Here is a 22,464-nt window from a genome sequence, read left to right as displayed (position 1 = left end):
CTGTTTGCACTAAAATTAGACCATATTTTGAATGTTGTTTTAATCTCATTTTTTAACAAATTTATATCAGATGCACACATTTGTCTGTGCTTCTGTCCCAAATATCCAACTGCTTAACCGACACCTCCTCCAAGGCACCCCAACTGACTAAAACCAGGACTAAATCCTGATCTCCCCACTGCGTCCCAAGTCACCCCCCGCAGCACGCACTCCCTGCCTTGGGGAATAATGTCACCATCACATTTACCTGTCAAGCCACCTCAGATCTACCTACTCCCCACCTCTCCACCTTGTCCCCCCTATCCGTCTCCCACCTCCCCCAAAACCCACACACAGGCCCCCCCCCCCGGGGTCCACTCTGCCTCCTGCCCATTCATTTCTGACACACTCAGCCGGGGATATTTCTGCCATGTTAATCTGATCACCTAACCCCCCCTCGTTCTCACCTGGCTGTCCAGAGTCCAGCTGTGTCACATTTTCTTTGAAGGCAAGTCTTGCTTCACCCTGAGCTTTGGCACATCTTTCACAGGACCGTTCCTTTTCTTCAGAATCATTATCTATCAGAAACTCTGACTCTCACAATAGATCATAAGCCCCAGGAGAGGAGGAAACATGGTTACTTTCGTTCAACAATGTATCACAGCACTAAGCACAATGCCCTGGCACACAACAGGTGCTCAGCAAACAGGTTACATTAATTTAAAATACTGAAAGAAAAAAAAAAAAAGACTACAAGTCTTTTCTTTCAAAGAAAATTATTATACGTGCCATCTTTTAAATTATTATTATTATTCGGGCACCCTGGTTTGAACAAATTCTCTACCTAACCTTTATCCAGCAGGAGGAGGGACACTCAGCTTCGGTTCAACATTGCAGCTTTGACTTGTCTATTCCATAAGGGCCTCTGTGCTAGCTTTCACCGACGTGTAGAAATCGCTGCTTGCCCACAATCCCAATATATTTTAAAAGTTTCTTTTTCTCCACATTCTTCTACATGAGGACACTGGCCAGACTGTCCCCCAGAGAATCCTGGCTCCTTTCCAACAAGCAGCAATCAACAGTCTCCACAACAACCCTTCACGGTGCCTGAACCCCACTCCAAACACACAAGCTCTTCAAAGAATGTACATTGCTATCCCATCCAACCCTTCCTACAAAAAAAAGCAAGACACCGATAGTGGAAGATTATTTCCAAAGGTCATCCCCAAAACAGAACACACATGACATCGTTCTAGGTCAAAACAAAATGACATCCCAATGTGACAGAGGAAATGCTTGATGCCACATCTTAAACCACCTTCAGCACCAAAAACATAAACGAGAAGACAATGGTGTGAGTGAGAAAAAGATACTCTTCTTGCTGATCCACCCCGCGGACAGCACCCACCCTGCACGACTCTAAGTGCTGGTCACTTCCCCCTGAAACCTGTTGCCACCCAAGGTCAGTGTGAGGTGCCAGACTGGAGGGAGAAGTGAGTGAATGCCCAGGATTTTTACTCTGTCGTCTATGTACTAAGTTTACTGTAGTTCACAGAGGGAATGACGGGAGGGACAGAGAACTGGGAGAGGCTCACCGATAGTAAATTATAAATAATGAAGAGCAAACCAGGAAGAAATTCAGAAAGAACGCAGCGCAGCACTCAGGAAGGCTCCCATTACCGCTATTGTAAACAGTGCTGGGGATGGCGTGAAATCCACGTCAGCTTTTCACGATTTCGCGGAATGTCAATGAGAAGAAGACTGAGAGTCAGATCCTAAGAGTAAACAGAGCATTATGACAACGCTGCCTGGAAGCAGCAATGTCCAGAAGGAACAAACAAACAGGGCACGTCTTCATACCCAAAGTAGACCTAGGATAGTCTATGTCTCAGAAAATCAAACCTACTCCAAGAACGCAAGACAACCCACACTCACGCCACTTTGAATACATTTGGGTAAACCCTGGAACTGGAATCGTACAGGCACTAAATGAAAAATTCCTCAGTGCTGTGCGTTGAACTCTAATAACTAAAGGATAATGAGCAAAATTACAGCTAAATAGATACTTCAATTTTCTTCCGTGATCATTTGAATTATTGCCTTTTTCTTTTTTGAGGTACGCGGGCCTCTCACTGCTGTGGCTTCTCCCGTTGCGGAGCACAGGCTCCGGACGCGCAGGCTCAGCGGCCATGGCTCACGGGCCCAGCCGCTCCGCGGCATGTGGGATCTTCCCGGACCGGGGCACGAACCCGTGTCCCCTGCATCGGCAGGTGGACTCTCAACCACTGCGCCAGCAGGGAAGCCCGAGGACATGTTTTTAAAGAGGTATTTTATTGTTTAGGAGAATGTTTTTCTAACCTAAAAGCAAAATAGGTGTCAAGATCCTTAGCTAGAGAAACTGCCAAGAAAAGTTGAAAACACTCTAGGGTGATTAAATCAGATTTCAGAACCATGGAAAAGAGCCATACAACTCACTACACACAATCCCTCACTTTGAATAATGCACCCAACAACATCGGTGAATCTGGGTGCTGGGATTCTGGATTAATTATATTCTCACAGTTATAACTTAAAATGGGTGCTTTAAGATGCTCCTTCAAAAATTTAAATTAATTATACACATACACATATTTAAATATTTCTGAACAAATAAAACAATGATTTTAAAACTATTTTAGTCAGCAGTACTTTGTACCCTCTACCGTTTTTCTATTTGAAAACTGAATTTAATCTACATGATGTAAAATTGTCTGAAAACTGATCTCACTTACTAATATTTAAAACCTTTTTCTCAGGTTAAAAGATTTTTTTAACCTACATAGGATATATAAGAAAAGATTCCAGAAAATGTAGATTTATCATCAAATTCACGTAAGAATATAAAATCTAAAACACGGTTTGTTTATCCTATGATTTCAATATGCAGCTGTTTTAGATTACACAGTTTATTTTTGGTTTTTATGTGCAATCTAATGGTGGTGCTGAAAGAAGAGTGTATTATTTTCAGTTGCTGAGTAACAAATTGCCCCCAAATTTAAACAAGAACATCAAACCCCTTAACCTGGTAGATCTTTATAGATCCAACAGCTGCAGATCCATGTTATTTTCAAGTACCCATGAAATGCCCACCAAAAAGGCCATAAAATAAGTCCCAATATGGTTTTAAAGTTCTTTTTAAAATCCTATGGCTGGGGCTTCCCTGGTGGTGCAGTGGTTGAGAGTCCGCCTCCCGATGCAGGGGACGCGGGTTCGTGCCCCGGTCCAGGAGGATCCCACATGCCGCGGAGCGGCTGGGCCCGTGAGCCATGGCCGCTGAGCCTGTGCTCTGCAACGGGAGAGGCCACAACAGCGAGAGGCCCGCGTACCGCAAAACAAACAAACAAAAATCCTATGGCTGAACATCTACATCTCAATACTCTACCTACTCAAAATGTGAACTGTGTTTGGAGTGTGAACACTGGTGGGGGTGCAGGGAGGAGCGTTACTTGTGCTCCATGAACCTGCCCGGCGCTATACCACGTGGGCTGAAGAATAAAGTAGGATGGCACCAACTTGGGGGGAAATTACATTTGTGTTCAATGAGAAAGGAAACAGGTTTCATTATCTTCTAATAACCTCTAATGGAAAAGAATCTGAAAAAGGATATATGTATATGTGTATAACTGAATCACTTTGTTGTACACCTGAGTCTAACATACATTGTAAATCAACTACACTTCAAGAGGAAGGAAGGAAGGGAGGGAGGGAGGGAGGGAGGGAGGGAGGGAGGGAGGGAGGAAGGAAGGAAGGAAACAGGTGGAGAAACAGGAATGCTCACCACTGCTGCTGGGTGCAAAAGACACACCCTGGACCACTCAGCTTCCTTCACAGAAATCCAAGAATCCAAAACAGGACGAATGAAAGAGCACATAAATCCCTAAAAGAAAATACTGTGCAGTTATGTCGGCACAGCTATGGTTAATGGATGTGGAAATGTATTTATAATCAACTCCAAAAAAGCAGGCTACTGCTCAATCCTTTTTATTTAAGAGGAAAAAGTGTGTGTCTGTCTCTGAAGGAAAAAAGCGTCAGGATGCAAAGCCCACTCAAATAGCGGCAGTAATGAGCTTTAAGCAGCAAGGGGGTCACAGGTGACTATTTCCTTCTTTCTATGTTTCTTTTTCTTCATAAGAAGCTGTATTATTTTATAGAAGAAAAACCACCAAAAAAAGAAAAAGAAAAAAGAAAAGGAAGAGGAAGGGAGAGGAGAAAATATTAAAAGATCAGTACAACACATTAGCTCATCTCTTTACAGCATTATGGCTGGGAAAGGGCAACCTGTTTAGATTCTTCATAAATTTCTGTCGTTTAAGCTCTGGAGCTGAGCTGCACAATAAGATGACTATAATTTAAGTCTCTAGAGGATGCTCTTCATGTGGATTTGCAGGAAAAGGATTTGAGAGCCACCCTATTCCTGGCTCACAGAAGAGCCTGACAAGGAGAACTGAGCCCAGGAGAAACAGCAGCAAATCACAGACAGGCAGGAAAGTTCTGCATTTTTGACACCACAAGCTCCCAGCCCACGGCCGCTGCAGGGAACAAACCCCACTACGGCAGGGGCTAGTGCATCAAACATCCGTGACATTACACAATACCTGGTACCCTGGAATTTTTCATTTTCCTTAAGATTTCAAGAAAACACAGAAGACACTGGCCGGTTCTGAGCCAGGCGCTACGCTGTCAGGAACACAGGCGTGCGTAGGCACGGCAGCCGCGCTCGCCCAGCCCACAGCTCCGGAGGCCAGGGGCCAGCGGTTGGAGCTCCCGGGAGGAAGAGGAGTGGGCACCGGAAGATGTACCTTCCTCGGCCCCACGCAGTCACCTCGCTGTGCAGCCCACCCTGAGCTATCACAGGCCGGGACGGACGGGTGAGGATGCGGCCGCCAGCCCTCCCAGCGTCTCCCAGCAGGTCAGATACGAGGGGGTGCGGCCACAGCCTGCTCAAGTTGGAGTCAAGCAGTCAAGAATCCGCTGACTCCTGTGCCAGAGCTCAACATCCTGCCACAGGTCCCTAACACGTTCCGAGTCACTCCTCTGCCTCATTCCCTCAAGGAGGACAGACAGGAGGGCGGACGCCGGCCAGTGATGCCTCCATCACAGCCAACAGTGAAGATGCTGCTGCGGTGTGACAGCACTCGGAGAGGAGCCACCGAGGAAAGGGTGGCTTCCTGAAAGCCAAGCCCGCCGGGAGGATATGCTGAGATGCAGCCGGGCCATGCCAGCTGCTGGGACGGGCCACCTCTGGGGTCAGAACAGGGACCTGTTCTGTATGTCGCCCAGGGAAACACTGAGCATAATGACAGGCCTGAGTTGTCGGGAAAGATGTTACATTTGGTTAAAAGAAGGCGGGGATGGCATGGAAACCTCTTAAAGATACTTCCACTTAAAACGCTGCAATTTTAAAAGTTCAAAACCTAGTGTTAAGTCCCAGGTATCAAGAAAATCATTATACCCTGGGAAGATTCATGACACTTATTATAAAACAAACATACCAGTATAAGTGGCCCAAATGTCCTTTAAAATACATGTGTCTGAAACAGGGAGGAACCCACGCCCCGCCCCCCTGCCTTCAGGGAACGCGCTCAGAGCCGCTCTCCTGACTTGAACTCACTCTGTCTTTATCATCCGCCACATCACAGAGGATGTCGTCGAGATCGAGAATTCCTCCATCTCCATGTTCCAGTCGATGCACTTGTATCCAGTAGTTTGGATCCTGTATGAAAGAACAGACAGCAAGTCAGCATCACCAAAAGCGAACGCAACAGTTCACATGGGGATAACCTCCTGCCGTGAAAAGAAATCGACCTCATCGAGAATATCCCAACTGACTGAAAATTCAAGTGGCTCCCTGTCTTTGGTTGAGTCCATTTTCTTTTTTTTAGCCTGGAGTCACTCCTGCATGCACGTCCCTTTGGCTCAGACGCCAATACACTATGGTGACAGGAACTGCAGAAACGAGCAAAACTCACTGCCCATGAACTATTAATTCCTCTGAGCTATGCTGGGTTTCCCATGGTCCAATATGAAATACTTATGAATCCTCCTAATCCAATCTACTGAGATATTCTAATAAGCCAGCAACGTATACTGTGTGTCTGAAAAGCTCATGTCACAGCTTATCTGAAGAAAAGGAGGTTGCCTGCCTCGGTGGCTCAAAGTAACCCCTACAAACAGGTCTAAATATACTGACACGGAAGAATGTTAAGACCACAAGTGAACTAAGCAAACTCAGAACAGCACGCGTGCTGGAGTCTATTGCTGTAAAGACAAAGTTACATACACTTGTATGTGTGCATACAGCAAAGTTTCCAAAGATGCACACCGAAATCTGCAATGTTTATCCCTGGGGGTGGGACTGGGGGAGAAGGAAGGGAAAAGACTTCATTTTAAGTGTTACACACTTCTACCTGGGGTATGTGTGTGTGCACACACGTTCATGCATGTGCACACACACATATATATACACACACATACATATACACACAATGTAACATAAAATCAAGCTCTAAAATTATGTGAAGAGAGAACACAGTTGTTCTTAAACTTCTATAATCGTTCTCTTGTGTACTTAAATGAAAATATACTAAACTATACCTTTTGCCATTAGCTACGAAATCATCCACAGCACAGAATTACTAATAAAAAGTCCAATTCAAGGTAACACTCCATTTCCCCAGCCTAACCAGTGATGTCTGGTACAGTTTTTTCTTAAAGGAAAGTCTGGGATGGAGGAGGCACAAGATTAATGAGAGTTAAAATACAGACTCTGGACCCTACTCAGATCTACTGACTCTGACCTTCCAGGGGTGGGGTCAGGCAATCCATACCCTTGAAGCCCTCCAAGGGCATCTTTAAGAGAGCCATGACTAAGAATCACAAAAAAATGGAACACATACAAAATGCAGAATTATCAATCCCTGTCATTTCTAACCAGCACAGAAGGCAGTCCAGACCCTAATTCTCAAAGTTATTAAACATTATCATAAAAACTACTATGCCAAAAACCCAGAGTTCCTCTGTACCCTTATCTATCTAGATTTCTTTAATAGATTCAGGGCTGAAATCAACTGTTCATCCAGAGCACGGAAAGTAAGCTTGTAGAAAACACACACACCACGCACACCACACACACACACACACACACACACTCACACATACCCTTGGCATCCCCTTCACTCACTGGTCCTTACTCTGTGTAATTCCCTGGTTACAATGTCATCCAGAGAGTTCTTAAGAAACCCACTGCTGTGAGTCCAGAAAGTCTCCAGAATTTGTCATTTCTAGAATTGTTGAGCTGTTGAAGAACAAAGTCCTGAAACAAACTATACTGCTACTCTTCCTTACCAAATGGTATTAACTCTCCAAGAGAAATGAGGAAAAATGAATAACCTGGGGGTGAATAAAGAGAAAGGCACCATCCCCAGCCACTTACCACTGATCCATCCTGCCCTCCGCTTCCCCCAGGCAAGCTGCAGGATGACCTAATCAACGCAAATATCAGCTTTCACTTCTAAAACACCTTTATGCACACAGAAGCAGGCTGACCTCTAACATGTAGCTTATAAAACACATTCTTAAAGCCTCTTAACCCTCCTCACTCTTTCCACATGAGATCACAACCTACTGCCTTTCTATAACACTTGGAGCTAGTCCTTTGAAATAAATTCCCTCCTAAAGAGTTCCCAACCTCTTAAATTGGTACTTGAAAACCTGCTACCGTCCAGCCTCTCTCCCACCACTTCCCCTCTCACAGCCCGCACTGTGCCCTGTATAACTGCACCCCTCCTCGCTTGCCCAGTGCCTGGGGACCCACCTTACCCCCCAGGCTGACCATTCCCATCCATCAAGTCTCCTCAGCCATCCTCTTCTCCAAGAGCTTCTCCTGACCGGAACACCCCAAGAAAGGTTGGAGCGCTATCTCCAGCCTCACTGTTAATGTCTCTAAAAACCATAATGGTATGATGCAAACTAATATATAGAAGATGGATAAACAACAAGGTCCAACTGTACAGCACAGGGAACCGTATTTAATATCCTATGGTAAAACGTAATTGAAAAGAATATTTTTTTAAAAAAGAATGTATATATATATGTGTGTGTATATATATATATGTAACTGAATCACTTTGCTGTACAGCAAAAATTAACACAACTCAACTATACTTCAATAAAATTTTTTAAAGCCATAACAGTATGGAAAATAGTATTCAGATATCAACTTTGAGCCTTTAAAAGCTGTTAATACTGTATTTTTCCAAATGCTAAAATAATAGTATAAAATCTTCTGTTGACCCTACTTTACCCTCGAGCTACCACACCTCGACCCGCTTGACAGCAAAATTTTTTAAAGATCTGTCATCTCAGATTCTTCTCCCATAACCCTGTTCCAATCAGGCTTCCTCCCCACCAAAACCGTCCATCAAGGTCACCAACAGCCTCCATGTTGCTAAAGGAGTTCTCAAGACCCGTCTTCCTTGGTCTATCAGCAAAATAAGATGCCGCTGGTCACTCCCTCCTCCTTGAAACACTCTGCAAACTTGGCTTATCATCCTTCAACGATCTGATCAAGGCTTGTCTAATTCTGAGATTCAGTTGTTGACTTCTGCCTCCAGAGAGGTCCTGATTCAACGGTCAGCTATGCCAAGTAGCCCTGACAACACCATATCAAGGCATTCATCAGGCTGGTGCTTATTAAATGTCACTCCATACCATGTGCTGAATGGAAACGACCATTTGGAGAGAAGGCACCGAGAGGGAATCATCAGTAATCTCGAGAGAGCACAGCACACTAAAAAATCAGATCTGAGCAGTGCATGTGAAAATGACCTCCTCCCGCAGAGTCAGAAAACCAGGAAGGAGGCTTTTTGCCACTGAGAAATACAACTCCTTGGAAGAGGAGTCTCTCAGGAGATTGTAACTGACAGCCTTCAGGCACACAATTCTCTCTCCATACCCAGAGCACTCGTTGTGTTTTCAAGGAACAGTCAAGTACCCGTGAGGGAAAACTTTTCTAAAAAATTTAGACCATATTCGTTGGTTCCACTTTGTGTCAGTCTACACTAAGTTTGAAATAATAACAGAAATCATTGCTGTCCTGGCTGTAGAAACTTAGAAATGTACCTGAACAGAAAGCTGTGATAAGCTACTTTTAAAAATACCCAAAACATTAATTCTACAATCTGTAGACCTGTCATTGGGTTAAAAAACAAACATGACACAACACTCAATTTTTTTTAAAAAAGTTTCACTTACAGTATGTACATATAAAATAACCAAAGATTTAAACACTAATAATAAGTTTACAGTATGATGAACAAAAATCCATCACACATGAGCAAGAAATGAGAGACAGGGTTCGTCCAACAAGTGGCTGGAGAGAGGGCTACCAAGAAGCAAATGTCCCCGCCAGACAAGGCTCCCCAGGATGGATCCAAGCCCAGAGACGAAATCGGGAGGCAAAACCACACACAGAATCACTGCTTCTACCCCAAGATGACTGGGAAAAAAGATGGAGGGAACATTTCTATGACCAGCTGGAATGAAAGCACAGAGATTTGATAAGATGCAAGTTACAAAGAATGCTGATACCCACCCTATCCCGGGACACAGGAAGAGAACACAGTGCAGGGAAAGTCCTAATGAAAGACGGACTCCTATCCAAATTTCAAGAAATCTCTCACACTCCATAAAGAGCATTGTCACAGTGTACAACAAGATACTGAGCTTTTGCGAGTAATGACCTGAGTAACACACAAGCACCGCATATGTTACGCCCGTTTCAAGAAAAGCGTCTACAAATGGAAACAGCACCCCACTCGTGCATGAACCATGGTGCACGGCAATGGTCTACATCCTGTCAAATCTTCAAATGAGAATATACTTGTAAACGTAAGACTAGAAACTTCATGTTGATCCAAAAGAACTGAGTATTTACTATGTGTGAAGCACTGACAATCATTACCTACTGTGAGAAATTAAAATCTATCAGATAAAACAAAGAGTTAAAAAGAGACAGACCGTGAGTCATGAGAAAAGTAAACATAAAGATGCTTTGTGAGTTCAGAAGAGGAAAAGATTACGTTCACTGAAAAGATTTGGGAAAGGTTTGTGGTGAGGTTTTAGCAGAATCAGATGCCAGAAAAGGGAGGGTGGGAGGGAGGGCGAAAGAAAGGAAGGAACTTCCAAAAAGTAAAATACAAGTCACCACAACAAAGGGAAAAGGAATCAGAAATCAGAATGGGTTGGACCTTCTCAAGAGCAACACCAAAATCTAGATGATAATAGAATACTGACTTCAAAATTCCTAAGAGAAATTGTCTACAACATAGAATTCTAGACTTCAGCCAACAACTACCAGGAAAGTGTGAGTGAAGGTAGAAAAGGACATTTTTAGAAATGCAGTGCCTCTAAAAACTTACCCTCTCTGTACCTTTCTCAAGTGAACACTAGAGGATGTGCACCGACGAAACCCAAGACATGACCGTGAGTGAGGAAGGCATGGCGTGTGAAGCAGGGGGCAGACACAGGAGAGATCTGCCGGGGGGGCGGCCCGGCCAGGAGCCGTCCCCAAGACTAGGCCGGGAGAGGACCCGACGCAACTAGACACACCCAGATGCTACTTCACAGCTGGAAGAGCTGGGATGGAATTAGCTGCAAGTTCATAGAAGACCAACCAAATGGGGGGAAAAAAGTTGTTCGTTTCACGGAAAACACAAACCTTGTGAAGGAAAGAAAGCGTAATCAAGGTATCTATCATACATGGTTCAGCTATGGGAAGCTTGTAATACGGAAAATAGTGTGAACGTCAAGTATTTAATCAAAATTATAACTACTTTGGGGGGAAGAGGTCTAAAGAGAGAGAGAGAGAGAGAGAGTCTGTGGTGGGGGGGGGGGGCAACGCACTCCCAGGGCAGTGAAACAGGGTTAAATCTTCCACATTGAGTCAAAAGACAGACGACCGCCCCCACCCCCAGCCCTGCAAAAAAAAAGAAGAACCGACATAAGCCCTCACACAGAAATATGGAGGAGAATATGGAAAGGATCGGGTACAAGAGTTGGAAACGGCAACCTCTATAGGAGGCGCTGCTCTTTTTCATGAGAAAATCCCGGTAGAACTCCCTCACTCTGCACATCTATAATGTTCAGAAGCAAAAAGACGAGAAACCGTTGGAAAAATGCCTTAAAATAATGCGCATGGCACACAGCTTCAAGGTTAGCAACCGTCCATCCCGTGAGCCGAGGATAACTGTGTCTCGGGACAAATGAAGCCATTGGTAATGACATCACAATTACTGATAGAAAGCACCTCCTCGTTCAAGTCAATAGAAGAGCACAGTCAAGAGGACTGATGCCTCGTGCTAGATACTCTTGGTTAAGTATCTCTCCAATCTACTTAAACCAAAAACAAGACATTTAAAGTATGTTCCAAAGTGTTTTTTGTTTTTTTTTTAATGAATCATTGGTATTTCAAGACAGATGTGGTAGAGTCCTCCCGCAGTATCTGTAGGGGGGTTGGTTCCAGGACACCAAAATCCACAGGCACTCAAGTCCCTTGTACAAAATGGTGTAGTATTTGCATATAACCTACCATATCCCCCTGTCTACTTTAAATCACCTCTGAATACAATGTAAGCGCTATGTAAATAGTTGCCTGTGCAAGTGGTAAATTCAAGTTTGGCTTTAGGAACTTTCTGGAATTTTTTAAAAATAATTTCAATTGAAATCTGTAGATAAGATTGAATCTGAGACACATAACGGATACGGAGGGCCGACTATACGTGTGATTTTGACCTTAGCTACTTTAATCATTTCCACTGCAAAAATGCCTATCATGTATAAATTCAAACCACAGGACCCATTTTCAATTTTGCTGCAGTAACATTACACAGATTTTTTGTTGCCTTCTCAGTAAAGGCAGAAAACACAGCTGCTGTTCAACAGCAGACCACCATTAAATACTAGCCTCAAGGTAAGTGCACTCCCACTTTTCCACCCCAAACCACACCCAACGCCCATGCCACCACCTCATCACAGCAACACAACAGAGCAAACCACAAACCTGCTGCCTCCCTTGAAGAGTGGATGGCTTCATTTAATATGTCAATCAAAAAAGAAAAAGGCAGCCTGAAACCAAAGGTGAATTCCAACTTCAAGGAAATAACATTCTGGCATTTTGCTTTATTAGAACCAGCACATAATCTCTCATAGGGTCGCATATTAGCCCAGTAGTGTGGGAAAGCAGCCCATTATTGACCTCTCTACCTGTGACATCACTTTCAGAACAACATAGAGATTGCTTGAGCCATGGATGCTCCCCGATTCCAGCCCCACTCCACAGAAATCATGTACAAGAGATCACAGAGCTGGCTCGGGACAGAGCCAAGGCAAGAACGAGAATGCAGTAACCACCAGTTATATTTGCACTGCATTCGTGTGCATTATCTAATGTGATGGGAGGGTTTATAATCCCTATTTTCAGATGAAAAAACTGAGACTCAGCGTGTAAGCTGCTGACGAGAAGTCACAACTAATAAACGCTGTCAGCCGGGACTCGGCCCTACGTCTGCCGACTCATTCCCGCACTTTCTCAGACCCACACGGACGGTTTCCAAAGACAGCATCACAGGCGCTTGCCTTCCTGCAGCCCTTCCTCCCAATCTCTTCCCAACAGCATCATTTTTTTAATATTTTGCATAATGGGGAGGTCCATAAAATATTTATTTTAATAAAAGTGTTTTGCCTGTTTAAAAAATCAAGTCTGAAAACCCACTCACCTAAGTATTATACTACAGTTCTAATCTCATCCATGATTTGAAGCAGTAATTCTCTAAGTGGAATTCCATCCCAGATCAGCATCACCTGAAAACTAACCAGAAGTTCCAAATCTCAGGCTCTACCCTGGTCCAACTGAGTTGACATTTCTCAAGGCTGAAATGCTTTGTGTTTCTTCTATGTATCATTATGTATTATGTTTTAGCTCATAAATTCATGGGTTAACGCTTTCATGAACACTTTTTTTTTTTTTTGCCGCTCCGCGCAGCATGTGAGATCTTAGCTTTCCCCGACCAGGGATCGAACCTGTGCCCCCTGCAATGGAAGCACAGATTCTTAACCACTGGACCGCCAGGGAAGTCCTATGAACACTTCTTAAATCAAACAGATGTTTGTTACTACATCTTAAAAACCGTCACCATGAATACATACACATATGTTTGACATTCCTGTGATGACCATATAGGTGGTTATACATGTATTCGCAGTATCAGATACAAATTCTTTCTCAGAGTTGTTTCACCTCTAAGCTCTTTGCAGAGAATTGCAAAATCCATATCTCTAGACCAGAGCCCTCCAGACATACCAGCCTCAGACATCGACCTCTCTCACTGCATGTGACTTCGGGAGCTATCTGAATTCCCCGGGGAGCTTGTTTTGATTGCTTGCCAGGAAATTTTAATGCCATGAATAAAAAGCATGTCTGTTTGGGAACAACTAAGAACTGAACAATATTTTTATCAAGTCCTATTTTAATTCTAATTTATGAAGCTTATATTCCTTATCTTTCCCCTAAAAGCAACGTATTATCTTCATTTCTACTGGCAGCAGTAGACTTAATCTAATCAAGCCATAAACCTAGCCTCTCTACAGGAAATACAGGGGATAGAGAATCAAGTCAAATGACACCACAGGAAACAGCCAGACAAGTCCAGAATATGAGACCTTTAATAACACAACTGCACTGATTTCTTTGAAAAAAAAATCCACGTTGTCTAATATTTGGATGCAGTATATGATCCTAGAGTGGATCCTGCATCTGGAGAGAAAATTTATTTAAAAAACAAAACAAAACAGTGCTGGGACAATTGAAGAATCTGTCATATCATGTAACAGAATTGATAACTGGAAAATTTCCTGGATGTGAGCGGCATAGAGTAATTACATAAAGGAATATTCTTGTTTTTAGGGGATATGTGAGGTAGTTAGGGGTGAGTTGCAGGGAGGGAGAATTTGGTACTATGCATCAATATGCTTAAAACTGAACATACCCATTAACCCAGGAATTTAAAATGTTTGTCTACATGGTCAAGATGTATATATGAAATCAGATGTTTTAAGAAACAATAATACAGAATAGGACACCAGCCACATACCCAACAATTAGAAATTGGCTGAGTACATCCGATCAATGAAACACTATACAGCAATGTAAATGCTGTGCACAGAATATCATGGAAGGTATCATCTCATCTTTAGTCTGAAGACAGTGCAACCTGCAGACATGGACAAAAGGTACCAACGGCTACACACAGGTGGCAGCCCTTGTCTGTACCTTCTGGTTTTCATAGCAAACATGTATGTGCAATCTTACCTTATAACTGTATCACCTTAAATAACGAGTGAACACATCCTTTCCTTTCCCCTTCCTTCTTCTCCTGTTCTCAATAATGGAACCACCTGCTAAGTCACCTCACTGCTTCCAGGCGCCTTTCTTCCCAATCCTGCCCACATCCTGCAACCACCCCCATCTTCACAAAACACCTGTTTCATCGTGTCCCTGCCCCACAATGAGTCACTTCCAGTGACTCACTACATCCTAAATGGTAAAACCCAACGTCCTTGGCCAAGCACTCAATGCTCTCTCCAAGCCTGCTTTTCCGGGCTCTCCACGGATCCCATCCCAAGCACTCAGCGCAGCGCCTGAGACAGCGGGTGCTCAGTAAACACTAGGTCCTCCACACGTCTGAACGCTTTCACGCCCATGGCTCCGACGACCCAGGCCGTCTGTGCCTCTCCTGATGGAGAACACAGCACCTCCTGTGTGAAATGTGCTCCAGCTCCAAGGTGTTCATCTAGACCACAAATTTGTCACTTAATAGCCTATCTCCTTGAACACGAGCGGGTATTTTGTTATCTCTAGATAAGTTCCCTAAAGGCAGGGAGCATCTTCTGCTCTTTTTAGCACAGAACAATGAACAAAACACCATATTGTTGTATAAATAATGTGTAAAATATACATGAAAAAAGTAATAACCCTATAGGGCAAAGAAAAAAATTTCAACAAGACTTTCTCAGAAACTATAATCAACAAATGCAGGCTTGTGCTCCCCTAACTGCCCAGGGAAAGCCCGTGGACAGGGGTGCCTTGTCACGATCAACACCCCCTTCACCCTGTAGCCTCAGACCCCAGAGCCCACTCAAGAACCGCGGTGTGACTACCCCGGCTGACATTCCAGACGACGTGAGCTATGGGGAAAGAAACCTTCCAGATACTCTACCCTTCCAGTGTAAAGGAACCCAATTTCCAGCGGAAACACCTTGATGCTCGCCCACAGAGCTGCATCCCGAGCACCACTGCGGGTCTGGAAGGCCAGGAAAAAGTGAGTTTACGCCTGGATAAACCTGCCTACAACCCATGAAAGGGTGGGCCAGACAACAGCTCACCTGGACCAGCCAAGTTCTTCCTGCTCATGTCCTGGTCAGTGTCGGGATGCCCAAGGCAGGGTGTGGGCAGTACTGTCACCTGCTGGGTCAGAGACACCAGAGGAGGGGTGTGAGGTAGCACATGGGCCTGAGTCCCTAAACACAATGGAGAGCTACAGGATTTTGAGCCCAAACTCCAAGCCTCTCCTACCAGGCGTGGTGACCACCGGAGCTCTGAAGGTAGGTGCCTGCTCTAGGCCTCCCCTGCACCTCCCCATCCCTGCCCTGACTCCACAAAGGGCCAGCGGTGGGCCCACTCATGCACAGTGACTGTTTCCACGACACTCGTTCGTGGGAAACGCTTTCAGCTCCACGTGCAGATGTGAGGACAGGGGAGCAGGAAACCTAACCTGTCTGAGATCGTCACACATGTAATTACAGGTGAAGGGGAAAGGGGGTTTCAGCTCATGACTCCAACTTCTAAATTCCTGCTATGCTCCTTCTGACACACTGCCTCTTGCACGAGGATCAAACAGATTCGTCAAGGGGACAAATGTGGAAGGGAAAATTTGATCGATAGAGTCCTTTCTTCTTCTTCTTCTTTTTTTTTTGCTTAAAAAAAGGGCTTCCCTGGTGGTGCAGTGGTTAAGAATCCGTCTGCCAATGCAGGGGACATGGGTTTGAGCCCTGGTCCGGGAAGTTCCCACATGCCGCGGAGCAACTAAGCCCGCGAGCCACAACTACTGAAGCCCGCATGCTTTAGGGCCTATGCTCTGCAATAAAAGAAGCCACCGCAATGAGAAGCCCGCGCACCGCAACGAAGAGTAGCCCCCACTCACCGCAACTAGGGAAAGCCCATGCAGCAACGAAGACAGAACACAGCCAAAAATAAATAAATTTAAATAAATAAATTTTTTAAGAATGGAAAAAAAATGAAAAATATATCACCCACCAATTAACAGACTTGACTAACTTCAGTATGAGGAAGTAATGCTTTACCCCATGCTGCCTATAAAGGACACACTGATTTAAGAAGCGTTGCATTCCAGCCGTGCACCTGGCAGTGCTGGATTCCAAGCTGCAGAAAAATACAAGCCATAACCATTAAAACCGGGCCTCGGTCCCCTCAGGGCACGGACCCACCCTGCAGCCTCAGCGGCCCACGGCACCTGTGCAGTTCAGGCAATAACTGAGATCTTTTAAAGCGAACTAAAATGCTGAATGTTTTTCTAGTGTTTATAAAGAAATAACCAACCTAAGAGATTCTTAGGGCTCTCACCCAGCCTAACTGAAGAAAAATCTCCCCTCTCCTATTTACTCTCCAACCAGCCAACAAGAGAGGCTGACTCAAACCAAAAGGAATTTCTCTGACCTGGAAAGAAAGCCTCCCTGACACATGAGAAACTCTAAATAGCTCAGAATTCTAAAACAAACCAACCATATCTGACCCCAAAGCAGCTCTCCGCTGCACCCTCCTATTACTTAATCCAAAAACCGCCTCCCAGTTTTTCTTTAAAGAAGTTATCTCAAATTGCTTAAAAATCCACAATTAATTCCTTACACCTGGCAGTACCCGACCAGGCTGAATCAGAATAAATACTCCTGAACTAACCGAGGGGATGTTGAGGAAACGGTGGGTTTTGATGGAGGACTTGCACCTACCTGGGGTCTCCTCTTTGGAAGCCTGGGCACGCAGCCGTCCAGCCACACGCACCCTGTGGCCCCTACACCTAAATCCAGCACAGCCCCCCGCCGCGCGGGGTCCGGGGCGGGTTGGGCCGCAGCACCAGCACCTCGCAGGCGTGGCCCCGAGGCTCAGAGCGAGGCTCAGACCGCCCGGCGCTCGGGAGGGAGGGAGGAAGGGCCTGACCCGGTGTCTGTGGGGACCGCCGAGGCCAGAGGTGGGCATCCTCCTCCCGCCAGGCCACGGCCACCATCGATCCAGGGAGGGAGCCGTGATGGGGTCGTCAACGGATGGGCCGGAGCCGGGAGTCCTCCCGAGTCTTACGGCCATGGACATCCCTGCAGGCGAGGAACCCGCGCCAGCTTTCGGGACGATTTTCAGGAGGGAGAGGAGCAACAGACAAAGGGCACAGGCCCCGCACACACCAAGATCCAGGCCAGTGGGTCCGTGGGATCTCCTTGCTGCTCAGCTTGCTGTGGCTCGTTTGGACCCTCCTGGGAAGCCATCCCCACCTCTTCCCCTGTGGAAAGCTTTACCCAAATGCCACTCGCCCCTAACCTCTACCTCTCCCCAGCATCGGCCTTCCATCCCGCTTCACCCTTTGTCCTGTCTCTCCACAGCACGCACACCCACGGGTCGAGGGCGTGCACGCTTTACAATTATCCCCACTAAGGAGCCCGCGGACCTGATTCACACCCTCGCACACCTGCGGTGCATCCAGGCTACGGCAGGCCCTGGACAGACGCAGGGTTTACGGCAGCAAACGGTCCCCGCCCCCTGGAGTCGCTAGCAGATGAAACAACAGGGACTCTCGCTTAAACACGGCCCCAAAGCCCAAAACTCATCGACAGGCCACTGGTGATCTCAAACCAAAGATCGGTTTGTATTCCTTTACAAACTCGTTTGTTTCAAAATGCGTTGGCGCTTAGATTTTTCCTGAAAATCCCTAGTGCGACTCATAAAGTCATCTGGGTTTATCTGGTCAATTTCAAGTACATTTGAAATGGGGGAATTTTAAAGGAAGGGCTCCAAGGCACTTTATGAAATAACGTAAAGGAGATGATGCAGGTTAGTACCGTATAATTTCTTAATCCCTTAGATACATGCTTAGTTCGCTGTCCTTGTAAAGTTTTCCCGTACGAGGTATTTGAAATTTAGGTTAACGATGCCTTCAATTTATTGCTTCTGAGAAATTATGGTGCACAGTATCTCACAAACAAACAAACGAACGAACCAAAACACACTAAGCAGCACATTCGAAGCACTCACTAAAACAGAAAACATAGCCAGCCCAAACCCGACCAGTCTGTACTAACCCTATTCTGCCACATAACTTTAAAGTTTCCGATTAAAAAATCCTGCAAATTAGCTGTATGGGAACTCAGGGAAAACCTAACTACACAACTAGTAATTCAAGGGTGAAACGGACTAACCTCAAACAACAATAGAACTTGTGACTATAAACTTATCAGACAGGGTGGGGGACAGCTGGTCTGTGAAGCTTTGAAGATGCACACATAGAGTGGGTGGGGCGAGGAAGCCTGGCTTTAACGACTGAGGTTCCCTCCAGTGGGTGCATAGCCCGTTCATCGACTGAGGTTCCCTCCAGTGGGCGCAGAGCCCGTTCATCAGTCAGTAGCCACGATAAAAGGGCAGTGAAAGGACCCCACGGGCTCAGTGGCCCGACCCGGGCCGACCCCGGCACAATCATGTGCTCCTTGCAAACACCTGAGGCCGTGTGGGTAGCAATGAAGGGGCTGGGCTATCTCTGAGGTTCGTTCACACAGTGCTCAAGCAGTCACAAAACTTCAGCACACTCCAGGCAGCTCTCCTTCTCAAAGTGGAAGGAAGATAAGCATTTCCACAACCACCATAATCCAATCTTGAGAGCAACTTGCGATGCAAAATTAAAACTACCTAACCTCCCCTACAACATTCTCTTTTGACATATGTTTGACAAACAGGCGTCTTTGCCGCAGCAGAGTTCTGAGCTCTGTGGATCCCATCCACCTTTCCAAACCCAGGGAGCCGCCTGGTGGCGGCAGAACCACAAGCCTGCACCACCCGGAGCAGAAGAGCAGGAAGCGAGGCCACGGGCCCGTCCAGATGACTGGAAGATTCCTGCCAGCAGGAACAGTCGAGGACATGGAAGAACATCCACCCACTTGGAGGCTCCCAATGACTGAAGACACTGTACACTTATTACCCGGTTTAACAGCTTGCAGATTACAGGGTGGCAGGTGACACACCACCAGATGATGAAGAAATTAATGCTCAGTCTGAAAGCAGTGCTTGTGTTTTAGGACAAAGCGGGTACTGCCAGGTCTGTGTAAGGCCCCTGTTCGCCAAGACTTTCCAATCAACTTTGGGAGGCAAGCCACAGGTATGTGGGAAGTTCACTAACAATATCCAGTCATCAAAATTAAATGCCAACCAAGTGGTACAGGAATTACAAAAACTCAGAAAACACCAAAGACAAAGAACGCTTCATGAAGGAATCATGTGTCACCTCAAATGGGGGACATCTTAGGACAAAGGTGGAGGCCAAGACATACATGGCATGTTTGAATAGCGGGGAATAAAGCCCAGACTCGACACACACCATCAGCACTTGTCTCACACTTGACTTTTTCTACCTCCCCAGGACCGGGCTGTGCTGAGCTGAGCTGAGCTGCACACACAGGACCCCCGGGGGCCAGGCTACAGAAGGGCCTCTCTAAACCCAGAAGAGGCTCTCTAAACCCGAGTGGGAATCGCTGACACTCAAGCCCTAATCCAAATGTCATCTAGAGCTTCACGTTTGCTCTAAACAACTATTTAAACAAGCTAAGATGTCACCCACAGAAGCAGCACGTGTGAACCTGCAATCTGAGATCTGACAAGCATTTCCAAAGACCCCAAATCTTTTTTTTTTAATTCCAAAGTTTTAAGGCTTATGGGATTATTTGGGGACTACATTCCCCCCCCCACCCTCAACCCCTCCTTCCTCTTTTTGAAGTTAAATGCTATCTAGGTGAAACTCCCATCCCTCAAATGTGTTTAAGAATAACAGGTCCTTAAAACACCCCCTCCAAGCACGGCAGCAGCGCTTCCTGTTTATCAAAAGACGAAAGTAAATAGCAGGTCAACAAGACTGGACAAGGAAAACAGAAAACCCGTCTGACGTGTGCTATATGAGCAAGAGAAGAGACCCCTGCACCCATGGCATCAGGCGTGTCCAGCCCGGCCCTCTGACCCCCTCCTGCTGCCAAGATACCACTCTGATCATGTCACAGCAGAGCCATGAATAGCACGAAAGTGACTGAATTAGCATAACACCAGGGCATCTGCGTATGTGAACACTAGGGCCCATTCTTACTGAAAATCTATGGCATCGAACAAGAGGCAGAGCCCATCTGGCCTTGGTGAGTGTTTGTTTTGACACAAAGCCTCTGTGTGGGCCTGTCCTACAGTCACATGACATTCCTGCAAAAACTTGTCTCTGTTCTGGATGGACCCACGCACAAGGGGACTGGCACCAAAATTTCAGTTTGTGGTGCAAGGTATGCTGGGAAACAATTGGTCCCACAAGTGAATATAAATAGACTGTAGACTACTGACACTCAATTTTGCCTTCTTTTTTTTCTTCCTTCCTTCCTTTTCTTTAAAAAAAAAAAAAAAAAGAAAAGCTGCCTTTGAAATGATGCCATTTTGTACCATGTCAAGAATTCTGGGCTTCCCTGGTGGCGCAGTGGTTGAGAGTCCGCCTGCCGATGCAGGGGACGCGGGTTCGTGCCCCGGTCCGGGAAGATCCCACGTGCCGCGGAGCGACTGGGCCCGTGAGCCGTGGCCGCTGAGCCTGCGCGTCCGGAGCCTGTGCTCCGCAACGGGAGAGGCCACAACAGTGAGAGGCCCGCGTACCGCAAAAAAAAAAAGAATTCTTCTCAGCTCATCTAAAATAAAACATATAGATACATGAACATATACCACTGAAGTCCTAAAAATGTGCCCAGTTATTTAGGAAGGCAAAATCCATCATAATTTAAATAAAATAATTTGCCTTTAAGGACTGTCACTCTCATTTAATGAGAAGTCACAATGTTATGAACTAAGAAGATAGAACTTTTCAGACTAATTAGAGGGCATTTGATACAACTTTGGGCCCCATCACAGCAGAAAGGCAATGTAAGTATCTTGAGAAGGGTGATGCATTAATTCTGAAATCTACACCAAATATTCAAGCCCCCTTGACAAAGCTCACACAAAGGAATACGATATGGAAGCAAACTTGACTCGGTGAAGTATAAATCCTAAGCAAGGTCCACTGTTCACAAAGGCCAGTGGCAACCAAATGAAATCAATGCCAGAGGTGAGGACATTGCGTTCTGAAAATAACAGAATTCTAACCTTTAAATTAAGTTTGTTTCTTTCTTTCCTGTATCTCCATGCTGTCTTTGAAAAGAGTCAAACAACTGTGGAAAGAATAGAGTGTAAAGTAAACCATGTGAAGAAGGAAAATGATGGGGGCTCACGCTGCAGGGACGCTGGCCTAGCATCTGGACTCTGCGGGGACAGCAAAGCAGGAGGACACAGAAGAACCGACCCCTTCCCTCCAAACCTCAGCGCACACGCTGGGCTGGATGAGACGGGGGTGCGTGGGGGTCCCTCTCCCTGCGAGTGTCCAGTGTGCACAAGGGACGGGCACGTGACCGGGGTGCTCGAGCCCCGCAGGGTCAACAGGCGAGAAAGGCACAGCGGTTCCACGGCTCAAGTCACAGACACTGCGGGACCCGCATCTCCCGGAGCTGTCAGAAGCCCCACTTTCACCAATCGGGACAAGACTGAAGAAGAAGGTGAGAGACCTAACAGGTAGGATGATTCAGTATCTGATGGAAGACACAAATAAAGCATTAAGTATCACTGCCAATCTGAGTTAGATAAAAAAAAAGAAAAATCTGTACTGGGTTACACCAATACCTTCAACTAAGCATCTATTAAGTTACAAATATATAGGCTCTACACTAGAAAAACATTGGCTTGTTATTTTCTAAATAGTAATAAGTAAGATTTCACCCATCGCCCCCCAACCCTCACCCTTGCATCTTCTGGCGGATGGACATCACCTTCAGAGAAGACAAGTCATAGTTTACCTACCACACATTTTTTTTTTTTTACACAGATGCTTTTGTATATAAGTTTCCATTTGTTACAATTTTCTAAATAGCCATTTAAACATTTCAGATGTAGTGTGATTTATTTTTTTTAACATCTTTATTGGAGTATAATTGCTTTACAATAGTGTGTTAGTTTCTGCTGTGTAACAAAGTGAATCAGCTGTACATATACATATATCCCCATATCTCCTC

The 22,464-nt window shown here is 45.5% G+C and overlaps 1 protein-coding gene across 49 annotated transcripts in view; it reads right to left on the bottom strand.

Annotated features, from left to right (window-relative positions):
- Window positions 1-22,464, bottom strand: part of PARD3 (par-3 family cell polarity regulator) — a 704,173-nt gene that overhangs the window by 588,840 nt on the left and 92,869 nt on the right. For all 49 annotated transcript variants that reach the window (XM_067030330.1, XM_067030326.1, XM_067030325.1 and 46 more), the window contains exon 2: window positions 5,630-5,731. In XM_067030330.1, the coding sequence (XP_066886431.1) occupies window positions 5,630-5,731 (102 nt within the window). The remainder of the gene's footprint in view (window positions 1-5,629; window positions 5,732-22,464) is intronic.

Source organism: Kogia breviceps, chromosome 3, assembly GCF_026419965.1.
Source record: "Kogia breviceps isolate mKogBre1 chromosome 3, mKogBre1 haplotype 1, whole genome shotgun sequence".
Taxonomy (NCBI): domain Eukaryota; kingdom Metazoa; phylum Chordata; class Mammalia; order Artiodactyla; family Physeteridae; genus Kogia; species Kogia breviceps.
Note: the sequence above shows the minus strand (reverse complement) of the source record. Positions and strands in the feature narration are given on the sequence as shown.